Here is a 22395-nt window from a genome sequence, read left to right on the forward strand (position 1 = left end):
TATCAAAACTTATTACTTTTTCTTTTTTCATAATTGGACATTTTCGTGTGATACACTTAGTACCTTTTTCGTGTAAAACGACACAAAATAACTACCGGGCACTGCGTTGAGATTATTACTCCATTTATGTATTAAATTAGACTAAGAAGAATTATTACGAAGTGAAAAATATATTTTTTGTTAAAGGAAGTTAGGTCATATTTTTCTTTTATTTTACTGTTACTAAGGGTACTCTGTTTTAACAAGCTTTTGTATCTATACAAATCTAGAAAATTAAAGTAGATGATTTACAATATTCGTATTTTTATTTTCTCTAATTTACTGTAGGGATATCTATGTAGGTACTTTTATTGTATCTAAGTTTTTTTTAATCAAAATTGGCACAGAAAGAGCCTGGATGTTGCTCTCTTCTCTTTTGTAGTCAATTTACCCAGTCAGTCACTCACAGGGTAAATTGGCAACAAAAGGGGAACTTAACTTCCAAAAAATATATCGAAGTTAATAACGAAACTCGATTACTAAAAGAGTAATAAATTCTTGTTTGATAACTAATTACGAAGCAGCGAAAAATAATTCATATTTCGTAGCCAATCCAGGCGAAAACAGAAAAAAAAATCTTATTTCATAACCAGTTACGAAACTCGATTACGAAACCAGAAAGTAAATTCTTGTTTGATAATTAATTATGAAATAGGAAAAATTAATCTTCTTTGGCAGCCAGTTACGAAAACCATAGTTATGAAAACGGACCAAAGGAACTTTTTAACTAGGTAATGACAATGACGTTGTTCATTCGCGCTACTAGCCTCGATTAGCTAGAGTTAATTAGACCAAGAAAAGTCTGCAACGATTTTGATAGTACACGCCGCATGTGTCATTTATACGTCATAATTTCATAGAAGTTTGACGTTTAAAATAACACTTGCACCGCGTGGGCTATCAAAATCGCTGCAGACTTTTTTTGGTCTAACTCTAAATCGTTTGTCTCCAACAACATAATAGGTATATATCTCTTTCTCTGTCCTTCTCAGAATAAAGTTTCCTGAAAAAAGATAGATCTAGTTAACCCTACTATTTTAGAGCCTCTGCAGAGATATCTGAATACAACTTATTTAATACAACATTTGGTTTTTATTGACTTAGCTGGCGCCTGGCCAATTATATTTTCTATACATTTCCGGCTTGTTATTCCTCGTTCCCTCATTGCTGAGGATAATTTCCGGCTGAATTCAACCGTTCGATAATTGCCATACTTGTGCGCGAATCGCGGCGCGATGCCGCTAACGTGAGTGTGGAGCGGGCTTAACCCTTAAATTGGCAAGACATAAAAGTTACAAATAATGTAGTTTTCACTGATAAAAGCGACTAGACATAGTCCAAGCTGCCCTGGAAAAATAGAAAAAAAAATCCAGGTTTTTCAGATTTTCAGAAAACCTATGTACCACACGTGTCACAGTGCCAACTAACCAGTGAAATGCCCTGTCTGGTGAATGTGCCTTGTGTGTAGCGTTGCCAAGAGGTTAGTAAAACAACAAATTAAAGAAAAATGCACTTTATTACTATGAAATCTTTATAAAATAAGTGTATTAAAACTCTATTTTTGGTGAAAAACGCGTGTTGTATTTGTATTGATTGTACAGATGGTGATAAAGCATTATATATCGAAGCAGGAGATGGCAAAACTTCGGTGCACAGGGGGGAAAGCGGTGCAGTAGTTAGTGCATTTTCGTTATCAGAATCTACTTCGTCTGAGCTGCTTCCTAGTATGTTTAACCTCTCTAGTGAAGAATTGATGGATGGTGGATCAGAGCTTATGTCTTGATCTGACAGTTCATGAGATTTTAGTAAGTTTGATTCATCTTCAGAATCCGACCCATCATCCGAACATGCATATTAAGGTGTAGGAACCAAAGCCAAGATTTTGTGCGCTCGTGTTAGTTTTAAGCACTGTCGACAAAGAAACACAACAATACTGTAATTCATGCCCAAAAATAAACAAAAATTCATAAAACCATGCAGTTAATAAACAAAAGTATATTTCGGACAAGTTGGCGATGGAACTCGTAAGTACCCGTTCGCAATTTTCTATGTAATTGGCAACGGTACTCCTGTGGTACATACAAATGTTTCGTTTGCCTGACTTTTGAATTAAGAAGGAAACAAGTGATCGTATAATTATTCCTATAGATTAATATTTCTAAATGAAATTCCACACATGTCAGGTAAAATCAGCACACCAAAAACTTCAAAATGTTAGTATAACTTACCGAAGTTGCCGGCAAATGTTTCCTTCTCGAACTCATTTTGACACTGACAGTTATAGCTCAGTGTTGCTAGTGTTATTTATTTTTTCTACTATAAACTATAACACAATTGACGAGTTGCCAGTAAAAATTGTACAAACAAACCTTTAAATCAGGTTCAGTATTTTTTCAAAGTCAACGTGTCACGTGAGTCACGTTGCCAATTTAAGGGTTAAAACAAAGTCCCCCGCCGCGTCTGTCTGTTTGTGTGATGATAAACTCAAAAACTACATACTGAACGGATTTTCATGCGGTTTTCACCTATCAATAGACTGATTCTCAAGGAATGTTTAAGTGTATAATTTGTTAACCCGTGCGAAACCGGGGCGGGTCGCTAGTAATATAATGTAATCAATTGGTAATTAATTAGTACTGTTTAACATGCACTTTAAACTCTCGCGTTTTGTACACATATTATATTTAATTACACAAACAGGTCTACCGCAATATAATTTCATCGTTTTTACCTTAAATTCCGACGTTTCAGCTGAGGTTAGGTTAACACAAATAGTCCCCCAGATCCGATCTCTGCGGAAGGGTAATACAATTTATTTATTTCAGCTGTCCCGCCATATTCCCTATGTATGTAAAAACCTTTTATGGTAATGACTCTATGTAACCAGTTCTAGTTTTCGAACGCAACCACATTGCGATAAAAAAAAAACTTATTGATAGTCTATTGAGTCTATGGTTTTATTTGCCGTGCCAAAAGTATGCTTTGTAAACTTTGTAATAAAACTTGAACCTTAACTTAAAGGCATAAGAAAAACTGTTTAGAAAATCAATTTTCATATTCGCATTTAGTAAAGTTCGTGAGTTCTTCTTTGTTTATTGGAATAAGCTGTCATAATCATTGTCAAGTTAATTGTCAAAAAAATCACGCTTGAGTCAGTGCGAATTGTGAGAAATGTTTTGCAAAAATAGTCGAATCTTTGAAACGTGTGTGTTTACGTGTTATTTTCTATAGTTCGCCTCTTTTTTGATAAACTAGAATGAGTAAAACAAATCCTTTAGTTGGATTGATTGGGTACGGAGACTCTGATGACAGTGACGATGATGTGCCTTCAAGACCTGTTGAGAAGTCATCAAGGGCCCAGCCTCCATTACCGAGCCCAGCGGTACATGAACCCAACCCAGGGGTGCACCCTGCACCTATACCTCATTGTGGTAAGTGGCAGTAAAGATCGGTTTTCCTAGGATAGCGGTGCCGTCATATAGCGGCCGTCTCCATACTAAATAATACGGCTAAATATGGATGTCGTAGTATTTGTATGGAGACGGCCGCTAGGATAGCGGTGCCGTCATATAGCGGCCGTCTCCATACTAAATAAAACGGCTAAAATATGGATGTCGTAGTATTTGTATGGAGACGGCCGCTATATGACCACACCGCTATCCTAGGAATCCAGAGCATAACAGCGTGTATAGCTTGTCTTGTACACATAGAATGTATTTTTGTCGTGTAAAAACTGTACCATCAGACCATGCTAACTTTTCATGCCAAGTGCTACATCAAGTATGGAGCTTATAGGGAGATGTATGCATCCTTACTGCCAAGTTTATGAAAAGCTAGCATGCTCAGAGTCTAGATATCATAATATGTTGCAATCTTCTACAACATTCTATGTAAATTGTGAGTTGTATTGAATAACAATATTACCTACCTACCTACCTAAACATTGCTCTGAAAATTCTTTAAAAGAGTGTATGTTAGTTTATAAAAGGTGAAATATTTGCATCAAGACTGAATTTAAACAATTATTGCATGTTATAAGACAAAATGTGTATATTATGAATTTACTGACGAAAGTGCTTTAGCAGTTATTCTTTTACTATTGTGTAACATTAAACCTGTAAAATATGTAGAACCATTTAAATGTACAAACAAACATTAGTTGCTGTGCCATAAGTCTAAAAGTTTGACTAAGTAGGAGACTTACAATCAATCTTAACACTTTCGGTGCCAGGCACCCCGTTTCCAGTACAGTACATGCGTGTTCTTGGCAGTGAATGTGTTAATTTCAACAGAACATTATTTTCATGCTGTTCAAGTCATTTATGGGGTCTTTTGTAAAATTTCTGTTGTTAATTATCTGTAAGCTTCAATTTGTAAACATAATTCTAGTAAATAAACATTTTGTATTTGTAATTGAACTGGCACTTTAACATAGCTTTGACATTATAATTTTCTGCTTATTTATGTGATTTTAATTATTTTTGAGAACACACTCAGTCTTATAATAATGTCTAGAGTTATTTACTTTCACAATATTATGTTGGTCATTGGAGCAAACTAGTCACGCAATGGTACCCAAGAGATGGAAACAGAAAGAAATCTAGACCAAAGAGAAGGTGGGACGACAACATAAGACAGGTCGCAGGAATAACATGGGGTAGAGTGGCCATAGAAAAGCCAGAATGGAGAAGATTGGAGGAGGCCTTTGCCAACTGGCAAACGGACACACAAAAATGGAAAAAAAGTGAAATATATATATGAACATGAATAAAAGACGAAATATATTGTCCGACTAAAGGCACATACAATAATAAATACTAATAATGTTGGTCATTGTCATTTCTATTTCCAAAAAATGTGAAAAGACAACAGTTTTAGTATGAAACAAGTCTGTGTTCAAAATATAATGAATAAGACAAAATGGTGTCTTTTTTATAAGACATTTTTAAATATTTTTACAGCCTGGTCAGCATGTTACGATGAGAGCAGCGGGTTCACCTACTACTGGAACCAGCACACTAATGCGGTGACTTGGGAAGCCCCGCAGGAATACTTGATGGCATTGAAGTTGGCACAACATCAGTTGCATGCTTCAGGTAAAACTTCTTCTATAAAGTAAAAGTAAAGTTAAATTTTATTTTTAAAATCAGTCCGATACATTTACACTTTGACCTATATTTAAAGACGAGCCTTACAGGCACTAAGAATGGTGCTAGTTCAGTGGTGTCACTTACAAATTCGAGCACATTGTGCAGTCTACCAGATACCTGCTAACATTTGGAAAGAAATTCAAAGGTGACAGTGATTATGACAGAAAAAAGACTTGAGTTTCCATTTATACACATTTGTTGGTGTTAATCTGTTCTAGGTTCAGCAGAAGTATCAGCCGAAGAGTGGCAGCTGTACCAACAGACGCTTGCCGAGAAGAACACACAGGCCAAAAGCAAGAAACCAGACCAAGCCAAACCAAAGACTGTAGTTAAGAATGGTGCCAAGCGGAAACCAGGCAGTGATGATGAACATGAGTATGACATTTTTCTTTTTTAATTTGATTAAACTACAGTTAACATCCAATAGACATTGAGGAATAAAGAAGCCAAATTTATTGGCACATCTCATTATTTCTATGGGTTTCATTAGTTCTGAATAGATAGTGGAATATGTGGAGGTTTTCAGTAAAAATGTTACCACTTACTTTTTTCGAAAAACCATCAAGTTTTGGCTTATTTAGACTCGGAATAATGAGACAAAAAGTGTTCCCAGTTTTTCATACAAATTTTGGGTGTCAGTTTCGTAACGGTCCATACAAAATGTAGAAAATGCGTTACTAAACTGTAATTTTTTTTGGGATACATTTTTCTTTTTAAAATCGGTAGTCCTCATGATTCTGAGTAGAAATAACCCAAAAGTGGATTTTCGAAAAAAGTAAATACCTACACTTTTTAGTGAAGACTCGAGAGGATAAAGTTATTTTTAATTTTTTTTTTATTCAAACTAAATTATTAATAGATTTATTTACACTCTTTTACAATACATTTTTATTTCCTTTACAGAAAAATAGAACTAATAACATCCTACCACAACTCAGACTCCGAATCCAACGATGAAGAAACCCCAGCCAAGGCCCCCAAGCCTATAGCCAAGCCAGCCAAGCCAACAGTCCCAAAGAACCCACACAAGAAACAGAAGACCAAGCCTGTTGAGTACGGACCGAGCTTGCCCAGCAACCAGAACTATACTGTGCCGATTGGCCCTGAGCTGCCTCCGGGGATGGCGGTTGAGCCGGCGGTGGACGATAAGGTAATGTTATTGAGGATTGAGAAGTAGGGCAAGCATAGGATATTTGAATATGTTCTTCGCTCAGGCAGAAAGGAAGAGCTTTGCTCCTTTTGCTCTACCGACCTTCTGTGAGTGGAGTATGTATATTGTATACAAAGGCAACAATCGAAAGCGACGAAAGAGCTAAAAGACGGTCTTCTCCACATTGACGTCGTACTTAGTAAAATTTTGATGCTTTTGCTATCAAAACAAGAAAAGTATAGAAAGATATTTGGGTGGGTTTTTTGTCCAAAAACTTGTCATGTCTTGATTTAAACTAGATACAAAACACCAATGATGACAAAGAAAACTGAAATTGCTAAAAAATAACAACTTTATATCATTGAACACCTCAATAATTAATATTTTCATTATTACTAATTAATTCCTCAACAAATGTTGACCCTCGTGTTGTCAAGCTAATCATTCAACTACTTTGGGGTTTTCATTGAAATGAGTATGTTATATATAAGCACTATGATGGTTAAAGTTTTCAATCTGAGGTGTTAGGGGTCTGTGATGAGATGCCCGTTAGAGTCTCCAAGTGTATGCACTGTTGAGATTCATGGGCTGCTGAGACCATTTCCTGTACCTATCTAGATGGGCCTTAAACCACATAATTCCTTCAAAATACGCCATTAAGGTTTAAAAGATAAAAAATAGTTTATTCAAGTAGGCATATTACAATGCACTTATGAACGTCAAATAAAGCTATACCGGCTCCAACCCTACACCTCTGCCTCGAGAAGATTTAAATCCCCCCTCAATTGGAGGAGGGTATCCCAATATGGGACAGGCAACAAACTCGGCGGGACACATCTTTTCAAAACATTATTACATCTAATAATTAACATGCATTACGAGTAAATAAGAAAAATACAATTTAAATGACTATAGAATTCATGCAATTATACTCAGTAGGTATATAACTTTATAGAAATTTTATTTAAAAAAAAAACATATACTTATGTGCATGAAATCAATAATATTGTTTTTTTAAATTGTTAATACCTAATATTGTTTTTTCAATTGTTTCAGACACAAGCAAAGACTCCGCCTTTAGCAGAAAATGATGATAGCTTAGAAGAAAAAACATTGTTCATGAGATTAAAGGAAAAAGCCAAATTATTAGAAAAACTTGGTGGAGAAATACCAACAGAATTACAGAACATGATCAAAGAAGATACAAAGGTCGCATCTCCTAAAGTTGTGGATGAAACTAGCAGAGACAGTAAAATTGACAATATTGATGATTTGTTAGATGAGATTGAAAAGAAAGAGTTGCCTAAAGTTAAGTCTAAGAAGACTGATATGTTTGGTGAAGATTCAAATAGTGGTAAAAATACGCCTGTAGGTACTCCACCTAGAGAAGTGAAACCATTATTCCCAAGTAGCAAAGCTATAGAAGAGACACCACCACTGCCACCAGTTCCTGCTACTACTGTAGTTGAAAATGGGGTAGAAAAACCAGAAATACCAGAAAAGAAAGTTAACTTATATTTGGCTGACACAGAAGTAAAAGAAAATCGCAAAAAGCTAAGAATTGATAATTCCATCCTTCCCGAAAGAAAGAAACCCGAAGTCCCAGCTTATACCACAAAATATTCACAATATATAGAAGGATTCTCAAGTGAGAGAACCGGATTAGGTTTTAAAGAAGATGACAGCGAAAGTCCAAAAGTGGCGACTGTCAGTTATGGAAACGGTTTGTCATTTACTAAAGGGGAAGTTCTGAATGAAGATAAGCGGGATGAAGATTTGGATGCGATGTCTGACTTGGTGGAAGCCAAGTTGAAGTTTCTAAACGAGGTGCAACCTTGTCAGGTGCCTCCCGTGCAGGAGATGTTGATACAATGGCAGGTCAGTAGCTTGTATTTCAATTTAGTGTTAGTCTGAGGAAAAACTCCTCTTTGGTCTATTATTTTCCTGAAAAAACTTCAGAAATCTATTTTGTGCTTAGTGCTGTCTTAGTGCACGTAACCACTATTTCATTTCTCTTTATTGCACACCTCACCAACGTACCAACCACGTTTGTATAATAATATTAATAATAAATTATATTTGTGAATGGTTACGAGTTACGAATTCGTACCAAATTCGAAAATTGGTGTATGTTAATTGTGTTGCCTATTTGATGCTGTTGAAATGAAACATATGAAAAGATGGAGGTCCCATAGTAGGGCCTTGTGGTACTCTGAGCTGTATATTTAGTATTTTAGTTTCGTAGCCGTTATTAAGATTTAGTTTGATTTGAAATTACAAATGTGTTTGAATAAGCTAACAGATGTATAAACATGATTCAGTTCAGGGCTTCAATTCAATTGCTCGTCGTCTTAGCTTGTGTCATGCTTTACACAGTAAAATGCTTTGGAGAGATTGACAAAATAATCTTTAGTAGGTATTTATCAAGTGTCTCAGAGTGTCTAAAGTAATTTAAATTAGCGACCCACCCGGCTTCGCACGGGTTAATAAATTATACACCTAAACCTTCAATTCAATTCAATATCTTTAATGTCAAAAAACACATGTCAAAATATACAATAGGTACACAATAAAATTAAAAATACATAATCCACACAAATTAAAAAGGAATATATACAAATGTCAGAGTACATAATATATACAATGTCAAAAATAGTGGTATATACAAATGTCAATAAAACTAACAAAAAATTAAAAATTAAAATATACAAATGTCAAAAAATATTACTAGACTCATTTTACATTAAATTTACAATAAAATTCTTTTACAGTGAAAAAAGCCTGGTCAATCAAAAAATCTTTCAACTTTTTAACAAATAGCTCATAAGAAGCCGCCTCTTTTATTTCACGGTTCAGGCTGTTATAAATTTTAATGCCAACTACCCCCAGCGAGTTGGATGATTTTACGAGCCTGACAAGGACAGATTTAATATCGCGATCTGTTTGCCTTTGATCAGGTCGACGCATAACAAAATCACTCTTGTGCTTAAACATATATTTTGCTACCTCAAAAATGTATAAACAGGGCACTGTTAGAATTTTTAATTCCCGGAAATACTCTTTTGTTGGAGTGAATGGCGGCACCCCAGACAACATTCTAACAGCCCTCTTCTGCAGTATGAAAACTCTATCCCTGTCGGCTGCCAGCCCCCAAAGGTCAATACCGTACACAAGGATCGAGTTTACATACGCGTAATATGCCATACGGAGGTTCTCACGTGAAAGTGCAGGAGCAAGCCGAGACAGCGCAAACGACGCTTTGGCAAGTCTACTAGTAAGTGAATCAATATGTTTATCCCATTTTAAGCCGCAATCAAATTCAAACCCAAGAAACCGCACGTTCTGCACCTGTGGAAGCGTAATATTATTTATTGTTATGTCAAGGGGAGTGGGATACGGTCCTCTTAGCCAGAAATGCATTATCGATGTCTTATTAAGGTTAATCAAAAAGCCATTTACTTGGAACCAACATGTCAATTTTAATAATGTATTCAAAACGTTCCCCCTTAGCTCCTCAAAAGAATCACCGGTAACAATGGCACATCCATCATCAGCAAACATTATAAAATTACCATCTTGAAACAAACTAATGAGGTCATTGACCATCACCAAGAAGAGGAAATTACCAACCGCTGAACCCTGAGGGACAGAACAGTCATGTAGTGTCCTCATCTCAGACTTAGTGGCCCCCCCATCAACCGACACTACCTGTTCCCTGTCCTTCAAAAAAGATTTAATAAAATTTAAAAGACTAGCTTGTACACCATATCTTTGCAACTTATGTAATAATAATTTGTGATCAACCAAATCAAACGCACGGGACAAGTCACAAAAAACTGCTGCAACCATTTTCCTGCTGCAACCTCAAGAATCACTCTATTGATAGGTGAAAACCGCATGAAAATCCGTTAAGTAGTGTTTCAGTTTATCGCGAACATACAAATAAACACTCAAACAGACAGACGCGGCGGGGGACTTTGTTTTATAAGGTGTAGTGATGACGTATTTCACATGCTTGTGATAGATTCATCTCTTCTACCAGTGCCATCTCCTACCGGAGGTCGGCTATCATGAGGGCTATACGAACTTTAGACACAGCTGCGCCGAATAATGAGCGTGTGCTCTGTTTGAACCGTGTTCGGAGATATTTGAGCCATGAGTTACGTCTTCGTCCGGATGATCTTTTCCCTTGGATCTTTCCTTGTATAATGAGTTGAAGTTCATACTTCTCGTTTCGCATGATATGACCAAGGTACAGATAAGGTGTGATAGATTAGCATTCAAAATGGCGTTATGACTGGTTTGTGTCGTTTGTACCTAGACGTTGGTGTCGGCGTTCCGCGGCGGCGCGCTCTCGGCCCCGTACTGGCGGCGCTGGGTGCGCGCCGGCGAGCAGGCGCTGCGCCAGCTCGAGCAGCGCGCCGCGCCGCCCGGCTGGACCACCGCCTTCCAGAGGTACGATACCTTCCGGGAACGGGACCCTGCGAGCCGCCGGTTATCATGCAAGACAGATTTACATATTGGCCTGTCGCACTGTATAAACGCAACCTATCTGTATTTTAAATCTCAATTTAATATGAGAAGTTTTTAGTAGGAAAGAAAGTTTATCGACATAACCTTATTGAAAAATAAATGCCTCAAAAATGACGCAGTCGTGACATTCGTGTAACACTTTTTTACACTTGTTACAAATATTTATGACATTAATACTATTTTAACATGCACAAACATAACGATCATTTCATCACGCACTTGTTTGCCAAAAATTCTATAATCAAAATTTTAAACAACGAATCAATCGATAAACCAGTTTACTTGATGATTTTTTTCCATACAAACGTGAACCACCCTAACCACCATTGTATGTCTTGTAACTAAACTATTTAAATTTACACAATCCTAAAAACTGTCCATTATCTATTTATACTCTAACATTACTAGGCACAATAATTTTACTGTCCTAATTTGAACCAATTCTGGAAGGGGAACAGACGAACAGGGTAACCGGGAGAAATAGACGAAAGAGGAACAGACGAACAGGGACACAGACGAACGGGGAAAGCGAGGGAAACAGACAAACGGAGACACAGACAAACGGGGAAACAGTCAGAAGGGGAACAAACAAACGGGGAAACCGACGAACTAGGAAATGACTCACTAGACGAACAGGGAACCAGACGAAACAAACCTAGACCATTTGAACTTTTGCAACTTCTATTGTCATCAAGTCATCATAAAATATCCCCATTAAGTTTTAACCTACACAATTTTAAAGCCAGTGTGACAGCCAAGTTCTAAATTCTATTTTTGTAAAACTGTCTTGCGTTGTAAACGTGCAATAAAATCAAAGTGACGAACTGTTGGTGATAATCGAAAACTTTTTAGTGTTCGCCGTGAATTAAATTTGCGCTGTGCGTTGCATTTAACAGATTATTGTTTAGTGAAACAACCTTCTAAAATACAACGCACAACGCAAACACTACTATATTTTTTTTACAGCGAGTAACTTGTGTGGCTTTATAAGATGGACGCGTTTATGGCTAGAATCTTTTTAAATTATTTATTTTTATTTTTTTATTATATTTTACTCGTTTGAATACTCATAGGACCTTTGAATATCCTCGTTTTTATAAACAACACGTACGAAGGCGACAGCTATTATATGTAATTATATAATTTCAGAAAACTGTATTTGTGCGCAACCTACACAAAAATAGAATTTACAAGGGTTTTATGTCTCACGCCGATATTTATAAAGCCACATAGCGTCATATTCTGTAATACAGCGAAACAGATAAAATATTTTTCCAGCAAAAACTTTATTCAATTTTATTTCGATTTACATATCGCAAAATGCAACGCGCAGCGCATATTTTCCCAAAAACCATTGCGGCGCCTCTGTACATTTGTACAGTTTAGGACTGTTGGTGTACACTTACTGAGAGATTTTTAGTTCTTCTGGCGTCGAGTTTCCTACCATTCATGTTGTATTTTATTTGTATACATGTTATTTTTATTGTAATTCGCCTCTGTGTAATATTTTACACTATCAATCAAAGTGTTGATTCTCTAAACAGTAAGAACATGACGTACTTTGCTTATGCTTATGTCCTACCGTGCATATTATGTACATAAAAGTAAAGGTTTAATGCTCAAGTAAAACTAATTATTTATTTATAACTTTCTAAGTATAAAAGTTATACTTTGAAACATATTAAATTGTATAGCTTTTTCTCATTTTCTCTAAACAATCTGTGATCAATATCTGTGATAACTTGTTAATAAAATGTTTAATTATATTCAAATAGTTTACTTCAAAGTAACCCTAAACTTAAGAATTTATTGTTTCAGTTTTGTTTTTACTAACATCACATTATGTCATTAATTATCATAACATTTATAACATCTTAGGCCCATTTCACGAGGCCTTACAAAATACTGATATTAAATAATTAAAATATAATACTGCACAATAGTCAAATTCTCAGTTATGTATTCTCTAGGTTTATATTTGTTATTTCTTATATTGTAACATTATCTAACAATAACATTAAATATAAAAGAAGTGACCTGAAGACAGAAGACTGAACATGAAACGTCAAGACGGGACGAGTCAAGACTTCGCGCCGAGGACACGGGTGAGAAAAATGACATAACTCACTAATTTCAATTTTCAAGATAATGCACTTTGATCTATTTCAGAAGCTGACAGCTTGGCTGACTACCTTGGCATCTCTGCCTCGGTCATCACAATCATACGGGTGCCTTTGATATTTACTTTTAATGGAGAATCGTGCTTACTGGTCAAATGAAATAACTTGTGAATCTTCTTTTACAAATATCTTGACAAGATATTTAATTTGATTTGAAAATTTCAGCTAATAGGTAGTATTATGTAGCAAACCAATTCAATTGCATTAGTGAATCAAAATACTGTTACTTTATACAAAGAACATTTATCAAGAAACTTCGTACAACATAACCTAAAAATTATAAGCCTTAAGTTTTTCCGTTTAAGTTAGCTCGATTCTTACATTAAAGTTTCAAAACTAAGGCACCCTAAATCGCTAACATCTTCAAAGGACCAGAAACGACACTATGTCGTGAATTGTAGAAGAATATTTTCTGAAATCACGACATAGTATCGCGATTATGAGAATTAGGAAATGGGCAAAGGACCAAGGGATTAAGTATACGGTTTTCTTTTGACTGAGTTGCTTAATTTTAAGTATTGCCTGTAGTCGTTGGGAATTTAAAGTGCAGAGTGTCAGTTTATCTGAAATAAGACTAATCAAGGTATGAAACCAATTTGGTGATTCAAAAAACCAAATCTTAGAATAATAAAAAATAAATTTAATTATAAAACATGAATAGGTATTCGTTAATAAAGGTATATTAATTAACAATTAAATAACTGACTGCAGTTTTAAAATAATATATTTTTTGGTAGACCATAGACATTTCTTTGTATAACTGGTATAATTTCAATTTCAGTCTCAATGTCCGTTATTTCCATGATTTAAATTCTCAATTCTTAAATTTGAACAATCATTATAATGTAATTATTGTACTATGACTTGCACTATCAAATTTAATCAACCGAATACGTAAAAAATCTCAAACGATTTTAAATTCCCACCGACTATCGGCCCCTACCCGCCCCCACTACCTTTACTTGTACGTCCGTCATTTGCAGGTCCGAGGGGCGCTACCGCTACCGCCGCGAGGCCGACGGCTTCACGCAGTGGGAGTACCCGGCCGCCGAGACCATGGACATGGAGATATGCACCACACCACCACCCGAGGAACCTAAGGTTAGTTTCACTGGGCATTTTCTACAATTCTACAGCGCGCCAGGCGGGTGCGAGGCCGAAATCACAAGACTAGCGGAGCGAGGCCGACGGCCTCATGCAGGGGGACTACCTGGTCGCCGAGATCACGGATAACCCACCCCCCGAGAAATCTAACAGGCCGGAGCTTCACGCACTGGTACCCGGGAACCGTACCCATCGATAAGGGGATATGTAATCACCTGAGAAATCTAAAGAAGCTAGTCAGTTTTACTGGTCATTCTGTGCAAATGTAAGTTATCTTTAATCGATACTTTTTTCCTGGCAGGAACCGGTGCAACCCCCGCTGCCGCCGGCGCCGCCCCCCGCGCACCCCGCGCCCGCGCCGCCCGCCGCCGCCCCCCGCGTGCGCACCCCGCCCCCGCCCGCCTGGCGCGACCCGCCGCCGCCCGGCACCGCCGACCCGCCGCCGCTGCCACCGGTACACACAACCCGACCCGCCCGAGCGAACCGATACCCACAGATCGCCGAAAACGTAACCTGGCGTACGCGGCTCCAGCCTCATTATCGACCTTCGAGCGTTTCGACAAGGAACACTGAAACGTGCCACACGCGATAGACGTAGCGTTCGAAAGGTTAAGAATCCGGTGGGCACGGACGACCCGCCGCCGCTGCCGCCTGTACCTCGAGTAGGGAATGCGATCTCGCCCCAAAATTGACGATTCGATATCTTGCACGAAAAATCTAAATCGAGATTGGGTGTTTCGAGATCTCGACCGTCACACTTTCGAGATCTAGATTAATCTCGACGAGGTCGAGATTTGACAAAGTAATTAAAAATGTGTTATTTTGACCAAAAATCTCTAAGAATTCCATATACACTACTTATTTAGAGAAAGTCATATTATATTTTGCAGATAAAAACAACAAATTAATCAACGTGTAATTAAAAAAACAAGTTTTACTAAAAAAAACAAGAAATATATATATATAGCTCTAATTTGCATGTGGTTTTGCATGAAAAAATGTTAATAATTATTTTTATTATACATAATTGTAAGCAGAGGCAGTAACATGCTCAATTGATATTTTTGTCAAGCACTCAGCAACTTTAAAAAAAATGTAGGGTAAGCGAGCAAAAATCTATACATATAATAAAGCTGAAGAGGGTCGAAAGTCTGTACATGGAAGATATTTGAAAAAAGGTTGGCCGGGGATACTTAGAATTGATAACAGAACACGTTCCAACAGTTTTTAGAATTTTTGTCTGTTTGTCTGTTTATTTGAACGCGCATCACGTGAAAACGGCTGAACGGATTTTGATGAAAACTTTACTAATCTGTCGAGAAAATCCCCGGCCAGGTTATAGGCTATAAAAATTCAACCTCTAAAAGGGGGGGTAGCTACAACACTCGATTGACTTAAGTTTGCCCCTGAATCGTATGGCGCTACTTAGGAAGGAGGGGCAAACTTTTTTCAAATATGTGCTAACACTATAGAGTACCCTGGTAAACTAACCGCTGAATGATGTATGGCGCTGAATTTAATACGATGTGACATAAATAAGCCACCGAGGAAGAATTTTGCCAAATTAACTCTCAGTTTATAAGACCCCTCTTCTAAAATTTCAATCAATCGTATGGATATCAACAAATTTATTTGAATAATTGTGTTGATTTAATAATACAACAAAATTAAACGACAGTAAAGTAATTGCCCCTCATTGCACAGTGCCATCTTTTGGGGAGCTGAGTAAACATTAAGTAACCAAGAAAACTAAAAATGGGTTTACATAGTTACGTAGTGCTAAAATAAACACACATATCAACACGCGTATAATTGCATAAAATTATTTATTTTCTCCGTCATAAATTATACCTAATCGTAATTATATCGCATCCATATCAAATCCATATTCATACGTATCGCCTCCTTAAGCACTTAATAATGGTCACGAAGGTGGGTACTTTGAAAAAAAAAACATTGACCTCTGTCATTTGCAGTGCCGGATTAACCCTTTTAAGCAAAATAAGCACTTGCTTAGGGCACCATGTCTATGGGGCACCAAAATTATCGAAATATTTTCGCGCTCGCTTCGCTCGCGTTTTCAATAACATTCTAAGATGCTTATGATAAAGGTGAAATTCGGGTGGCGACTGCAGCAGCATTAGGAACTCTGTTGTAACGTTACTGCTGCGGCACTGTCAATTTTCGTGATAAAATGATGTGACTGATTCCATACTAAAAGTAAATATGTACCTACAACTGTCTATCAAAATGCGTTTTTTATATCGAAACATTTTCGCGCTCGCTTCGCTCGCGTTTTCAATTACTTTCTAACATATGATAAAGGTGACATTCAATTTTCGTGATATAATGATGTGACTGATTTCCATACTAAAAGTAAAAATGTACAACTGTCTATCGAATTGCGTTTTTTTTTATATCGAAAAATTGTCGCGCTCGCTTCGCTCGCGTTTTCAATAACTTTCTAAGATGTGATAAAGGTGACATTCGGATGGCGACTGTAGCAGTATTAGGTAAAACTATTGATTTTGGAGTGTAGTTTTATTTAGTGGCACATACCTAATTGTAAAATATTGTATCTGGACTTCAGTCCTCTAGCATATCCATATGTCAACTTTACTTCAAGTTCCGCCTCCAGGGGAGAGAAATTAGGATTAGAAATTAGCCGCTTACTGTCACAGACCGAATTACACGCGAGCGGAGCCGCGGGCACAGCTAGTCATAAATAATTGTGACTAAATTTGCCCGATTCTTCCGCACAGAGCGCGCCACAGAGCTCTTATCGTCAGCTAAAGCCGGCCGCACACAATAGCACTGCCTGAACGACATGAATCTAAGGAATTACTCAATACAAAGTAATTCACACGGATCTCTCAATCGGAATCTTTCAATCTCGTTCGAGATCTCGAAAATATTAATCGAGATCACGGCCGAGATGGCTAAAATCGAGATTTCCTGTCGACGAGATTTAATCTCGAGAATTTGTGCGAGATCTCGAAGTTGTGAGATCGAGATTGCATTCCCTCACGACTTGGTCATCCATAAATGACAGAGTTTTACATAGTCATCATACGATAAGTTACGTAACACATTATATATCACAGGAACCGAAGAAAGAGATAGGCGACGAGCTCCTCTCGTTCTACAGCGACATCGCCGAGCTAGAGAAGTCGACCACGCCCCCGGCGCCCGCCTCCCCCGAACGGCCCCCGCTGCCGAAGGAACCGGTGGAACTGAAGGAATCTAAAGACAAAGAAACTAAAACTACGAAAAAGAAATCTAAGGTAAGCTTCATCAGATTCATCAGAGAATATTGGTAGTATTTTAAGTCCAACCCGCCCACGGTACCCAATTTTTTCGAACATCCCCCGCTGCCGAAGCAACCGGTCGAATCGACCGCTCGGGACCGTAATACATAGATGGCATTTATAAACTGTTATAAGTAGTCATGTTTTTAATCGATTTTGTGTAACCTTATTTTACTTGTTTTTTTAGGGTTCCGTACCCAAAGGGTAAAACGGGACCCTATTACTAAGACTTCGCTGTCCGTCCGTCCGTCCGTCCGTCCGTCTGTCACCAGGCTGTATCTCACGAACCGTGATAGCTAGACAGTTGAAATTTTCACAGATGATGTATTTCTGTTGCCGCTATAACAACAAATACTAAAAACAGAATAAAATAAAGATTTAAATGGGGCTCCCATACAACAAACGTGATTTTTGACCAAAGTTAAGCAACGTCGGGCGTGGTCAGTACTTGGATGGGTGACCGTTTTTGCTTTTTTTTTTCGTTTTTTTTTTTTTTGCATTATGGTACGCAACCCTGCTTGCGCGAGTCCGACTCGTACTTGCCCGGTTTTTATTTCACATTTGTAATCTAATGATACGGACGATACGGTACCGTATGGTACCATAATTTTGATTAAAAATAGATTTAGTTCACATTTTTTTTATTGAACCATTTCGCTAAAAATATATTAAAATTGCTGTTTACTTTTCAGGTGAAGATATCATCCTCGATCGGGCTGAAACACAAGACGGTGTCAAGCATGGTGGCCAAATGGCAGCAGGTCGCCGACGAGATACACTCCGACTAGACTACCCACTCATATGTCTATTATTATATTATGTATACGGTGTTTCAACATTTACTCGTAAGGGCCACCCCACACAAGCCTCTTTTGAGCGTCAGCGTCTAGTCAGCGCTATGGAAAATGCGCGTTGCATCGAGCAGCAGCTCTCGGGACACGCTTATGTGGGGTGGCCCTAACCCTTTGAACGTCATCGTGCGCGTCGCATCGTGAATCTTATCTGAATATACGAAGGTTGATATTAGGATGTAGCCGCGCGCGTCAGTCAGGGTGTTTTTTCAACAGTTAGGTACCCATATTTTGCAAGGTGATCAAGTAGGTCATACTGAGAAACTTTTACTATGGGGCCAACCCAAAATCGCGAATAAAAAAAGCAGACGCACTCATCACTCATAAAGTTAAATCTATTTGGTCATCACATGTAACAGTTAAGTGACAGTATATTGATTAGGTGCAATTGTATAGTTGTGTTCCCATACTAGGTACGTAGTCTGTACGATAGCGCCTATTTGTGGTGGCCAAAAGTTGTCTTTTATACTCCTTATTGTAAGTATTGTAACATGTTGAGCAAATTTTATTATATTACCACATGCTAAATGCCGAAAATAATTGTCTGTCCCTTAGGATTAGGACGCAGAAATTTTTATTTTACGAAATCGGGATGGTTCCATGCTAAACGTCGATCAGTATGATTTGCAACAGGTATTATGTACTTTCGTCAAGTGCGACTAACGTTAAAAAACACGATATACTTATAAGTATTTTCTTTTTTTTTTCAATATTATTTTATGGCATCTTTTTTGTTTAACCACTTGCAGCAGTAAAGTAAGTAAAGCGGGGAATATGTATTTTATATCTTTAGATACATATTCAAACAATGTAGTTATCTGAAGACCTTAGTAATATTGTAAACATTCACACAAATGATAGGCTGCTATTTAACTGATCACCAGATTTAGTAATATTTAATACCAAAAAAATATATTTTACCACCCTAAAATAATAAATGATCACCAAAATTATAACACCATTTTAATGTAAAATGATTACCAATTTTATTACATTTTACTATCCTATTAAAGGAAATGACACCAAACTAATCATTATAAACCCAAAAATAGTAATTCAAACCCCATTTTAATGTGAAATGATAACCAAATTTTTACATCTTACTATCCTGTTAAAGAAAATGACACCAAAATAATCATTGTAAACCCAATAATAGTAATTGACCACCAAAATTAGAACTCCATTTTAATGTAAAATTATAACCAAATGTTTAAATCTTGCTATTCTATTAAAGCAAATTACTCCAAAATAATCATTGTAAACCCAAAAATAGTAAATAACCACCAAAATTGTAACCACATTTTAATTAAAAATGTGCACATATCTATACATATAATAAAGCTGAAGACGGTCGAAAGTCTGTACATGGAAGATATTTGAAGAAAAGTTGGCTGGGGATACTTAGAATCGATAACAGAACACGTTCCAAAAGTTTTTAGAATTTTTGTCTGTTTGTCTGTTTATCTGTTTATCTGTTTGTCTGTTTATTTGAACGCGCATCACGTGAAAACGGCTAAACGGATTTTGATGAAAACTTTACTAATCTATCGAGAAAATCCCCGGCCAGGTTATAGGCTATAAAAATTCAATCCCTAAAAGGGGGGGGTAGCCACAAAACTCGATTGACTTAAGTTTGCCCCTGAATCTTATGGCGCTACTTAGGAAGGAGGGGCAAACTTTTTTCAAATATGTGCTACCACTATTGAGTACCCTGGTAAACTAACAGATGGCGCTGAATTTAATACGTTGTGACATGAATAAGCCACCGAGGAAGGATTTTGCCAAATTAACTCTAAGTTTAGAAGACACGGATATCAACAAAAATAATTGAATAATTATGTTGATTTAATAAATTAATAATATATCGAAAAATGATCGCGCTCGCTTCGCTCGCGTTTTCAATAACTTTCTAAGATATGGTGACTGCAGCAGCATTACTCTATTGTAACATTGCTGCTGCAGCACTGTCAATTTTCGTGATAAAATGATGTGACTGACTTCCATACTAAAAGTAAAAATGTACAACTGTCTAACTGTCTATCAAATTGCGTTTTTATATCGAAAAATTTTCGCGCTCGCTTCGCTCGCGTTTTCTATTACTTTCTAAGATATGGCGACTGCAGCAGCATTACTCTGTTGCAACGCTACTGCTGTAGCACTGTCAATTTTCGTGATAAAATGATGTGATTGATTTCCATATTAAAAGTCAAAATGTACAACTGTCTATCAAATTGCGTTTTTATATCGAAAAATTTTCGCGCTCGCTTCGCTCGCGTTTTCAATCACTTTCTAAGATATGGCGACTGCAGCAGCATTACTCTGTTGCAACTTTGCTGCTGCAGCACTGTCAATTTTCCTGATAAAATGATGTGACTGATTTCCATACTAAAAGTAAAAATGTACAACTGTCTATCAAATTGCCTATTTATATCGAAAAAATTTCGCGCTCGCTTCGCTCGCGTTTAGAATCTATTTCTAAGATATGGCGACTGCAGCAGCATTACTCTGTTACAACATTACTGCTATAGCACTGTCAATTTCCGTGATAAAATAATGTGACTGGTTTCCATACTAAAAGTAAAAATGTACAACTCTGTCTATCAAATTGCGTTTTTATATCGAAAAATTTTCGCGCTCGCTTCGCTCGCGTTTTTACTCACTTTTTAAGCTATGGCGACTGCAGCAGTATTACTCTGTTGCAACGTTACTGCTGCAGCACTGTCAATTTTCATGATAAAATTATGTGACTGATTTCCATACTGAAAGTAAAAATGTACAACTGTCTATAAAATTGCGTTTTTATATCGAAATATTTTCGCGCTCGCTTCGCTCGCGTTTTCAATAACATTCTAAGATATGTTAAGGTGACATTCGGGTGGCGACTGCAGCAGCATTATAGGTACTCTGTTGCAACGTTACTGCTGCGGAGTGCCGCAGTGACAGTGGTCAATTGTCGTGATAAAATGATGTGATTAATTTCCATTCTCAGCTGTAATGCGGCAATGAACGTCACTCAACCAAAAAAATTCAATGTAATCTTGATGACCCTAGGGAGAGGGGGCACCATGGTCTAGAAATGCTTAGGGCATTAAAATATCTTAATCCGGCACTGGTCGTTTGCAGAGTCAAACGATTTGGGACTCGCATTTTATACGCATTACCATGCATTCCCGAAAAAAATCGAATCATTCCCGAAAGTCTCGCAACGCATTGAGGTTACAAGGGGCACGTGGTCTTCCTCAGGAGTCTGAAGAAGACCACGGTGAGTGGCGGTCTAGCCAGGCAGGCCGCTTCGCTTTCGCTCGCGCGCGTATACCTTAAGGGGCCCACTGATTAACAGTCCGCCGGACGGTATCGGCCTGTCAGTTAGAACAAAATTTTGACAGTTCCGAACAACTGACAGGCCGATATCGTCCGGCGGACTGTTAACCAGTGGGCCCCTTTACGGCTTAGGTACTGTATCGTCCGATATACACCTACTACTCTGTAGTTTAAGTCACGTGTAAAATTTGAATAAGGGCGAAAAAACTATTGACTTTGGAGTGTAGTTTTATTTAGTGGTGCCTAATTGTAAAATATTTTATCTGGAGTACAGTCCTCTAGCAATCCATCTGTCGACTTTAGTTCAAGTTCCGCCTCCAGGGGAGAGGGAGAGATATTACGATTAGAAATTAGCCGCTTACTGACATAGACCGAATTCCACGCGGGCAGAGCCGCGGGCACAGCTAGTTTAAAAATATATCGTTATCCTATTAAATTAATGAATCCACTTCGTCACCTTTTTCTAGTAGCATTTTATTTCTGTAACATTCGCAGTTCTAACCTAACCTAACCCACTTTTCTAGTAGCATTTCGTTTCTGTAATGATCGCAGTTCAAACCTAACCTAACCCACTTTTCTAGTAGCATTTCTTTTCTGATAGGGTCGCAGTTCAAACCTAACCTAACCCACTTTACTAGTAGCATTTCTTTTCTGTAAGGGTCGCAGTTCAAACCTAACCTAACCCACTTTTCTAGTAGCATTTCGTTTCTGTATGGGTCGCAGTTCAAACCTAACCTAACCCACTTTTCTAGTAGCATT

The 22395-nt window shown here is 37.5% G+C and overlaps 1 protein-coding gene across 1 annotated transcript; it reads left to right on the forward strand.

Moving 5' to 3' along the window:
* The first annotated feature begins 3170 nt into the window (after nt 1–3170).
* On the forward strand, nt 3171–18313 carry LOC134794434 (formin-binding protein 4-like). Its single transcript, XM_063766247.1, has 10 exons — nt 3171–3470; nt 5001–5135; nt 5408–5564; nt 6093–6339; nt 7396–8217; nt 10661–10794; nt 14036–14153; nt 14458–14610; nt 17261–17440; nt 18157–18313. Exons 1-10 carry the CDS (start codon nt 3296–3298, stop codon nt 18250–18252), a joined length of 2217 nt encoding a protein of 738 aa, XP_063622317.1. The 5' UTR covers nt 3171–3295; the 3' UTR covers nt 18253–18313.
* The last annotated feature ends 4082 nt before the right edge of the window (nt 18314–22395 follow it).

The sequence above is a fragment of the Cydia splendana genome, chromosome 10, assembly GCF_910591565.1.
Source record: "Cydia splendana chromosome 10, ilCydSple1.2, whole genome shotgun sequence".
Classification (NCBI taxonomy): domain Eukaryota; kingdom Metazoa; phylum Arthropoda; class Insecta; order Lepidoptera; family Tortricidae; genus Cydia; species Cydia splendana.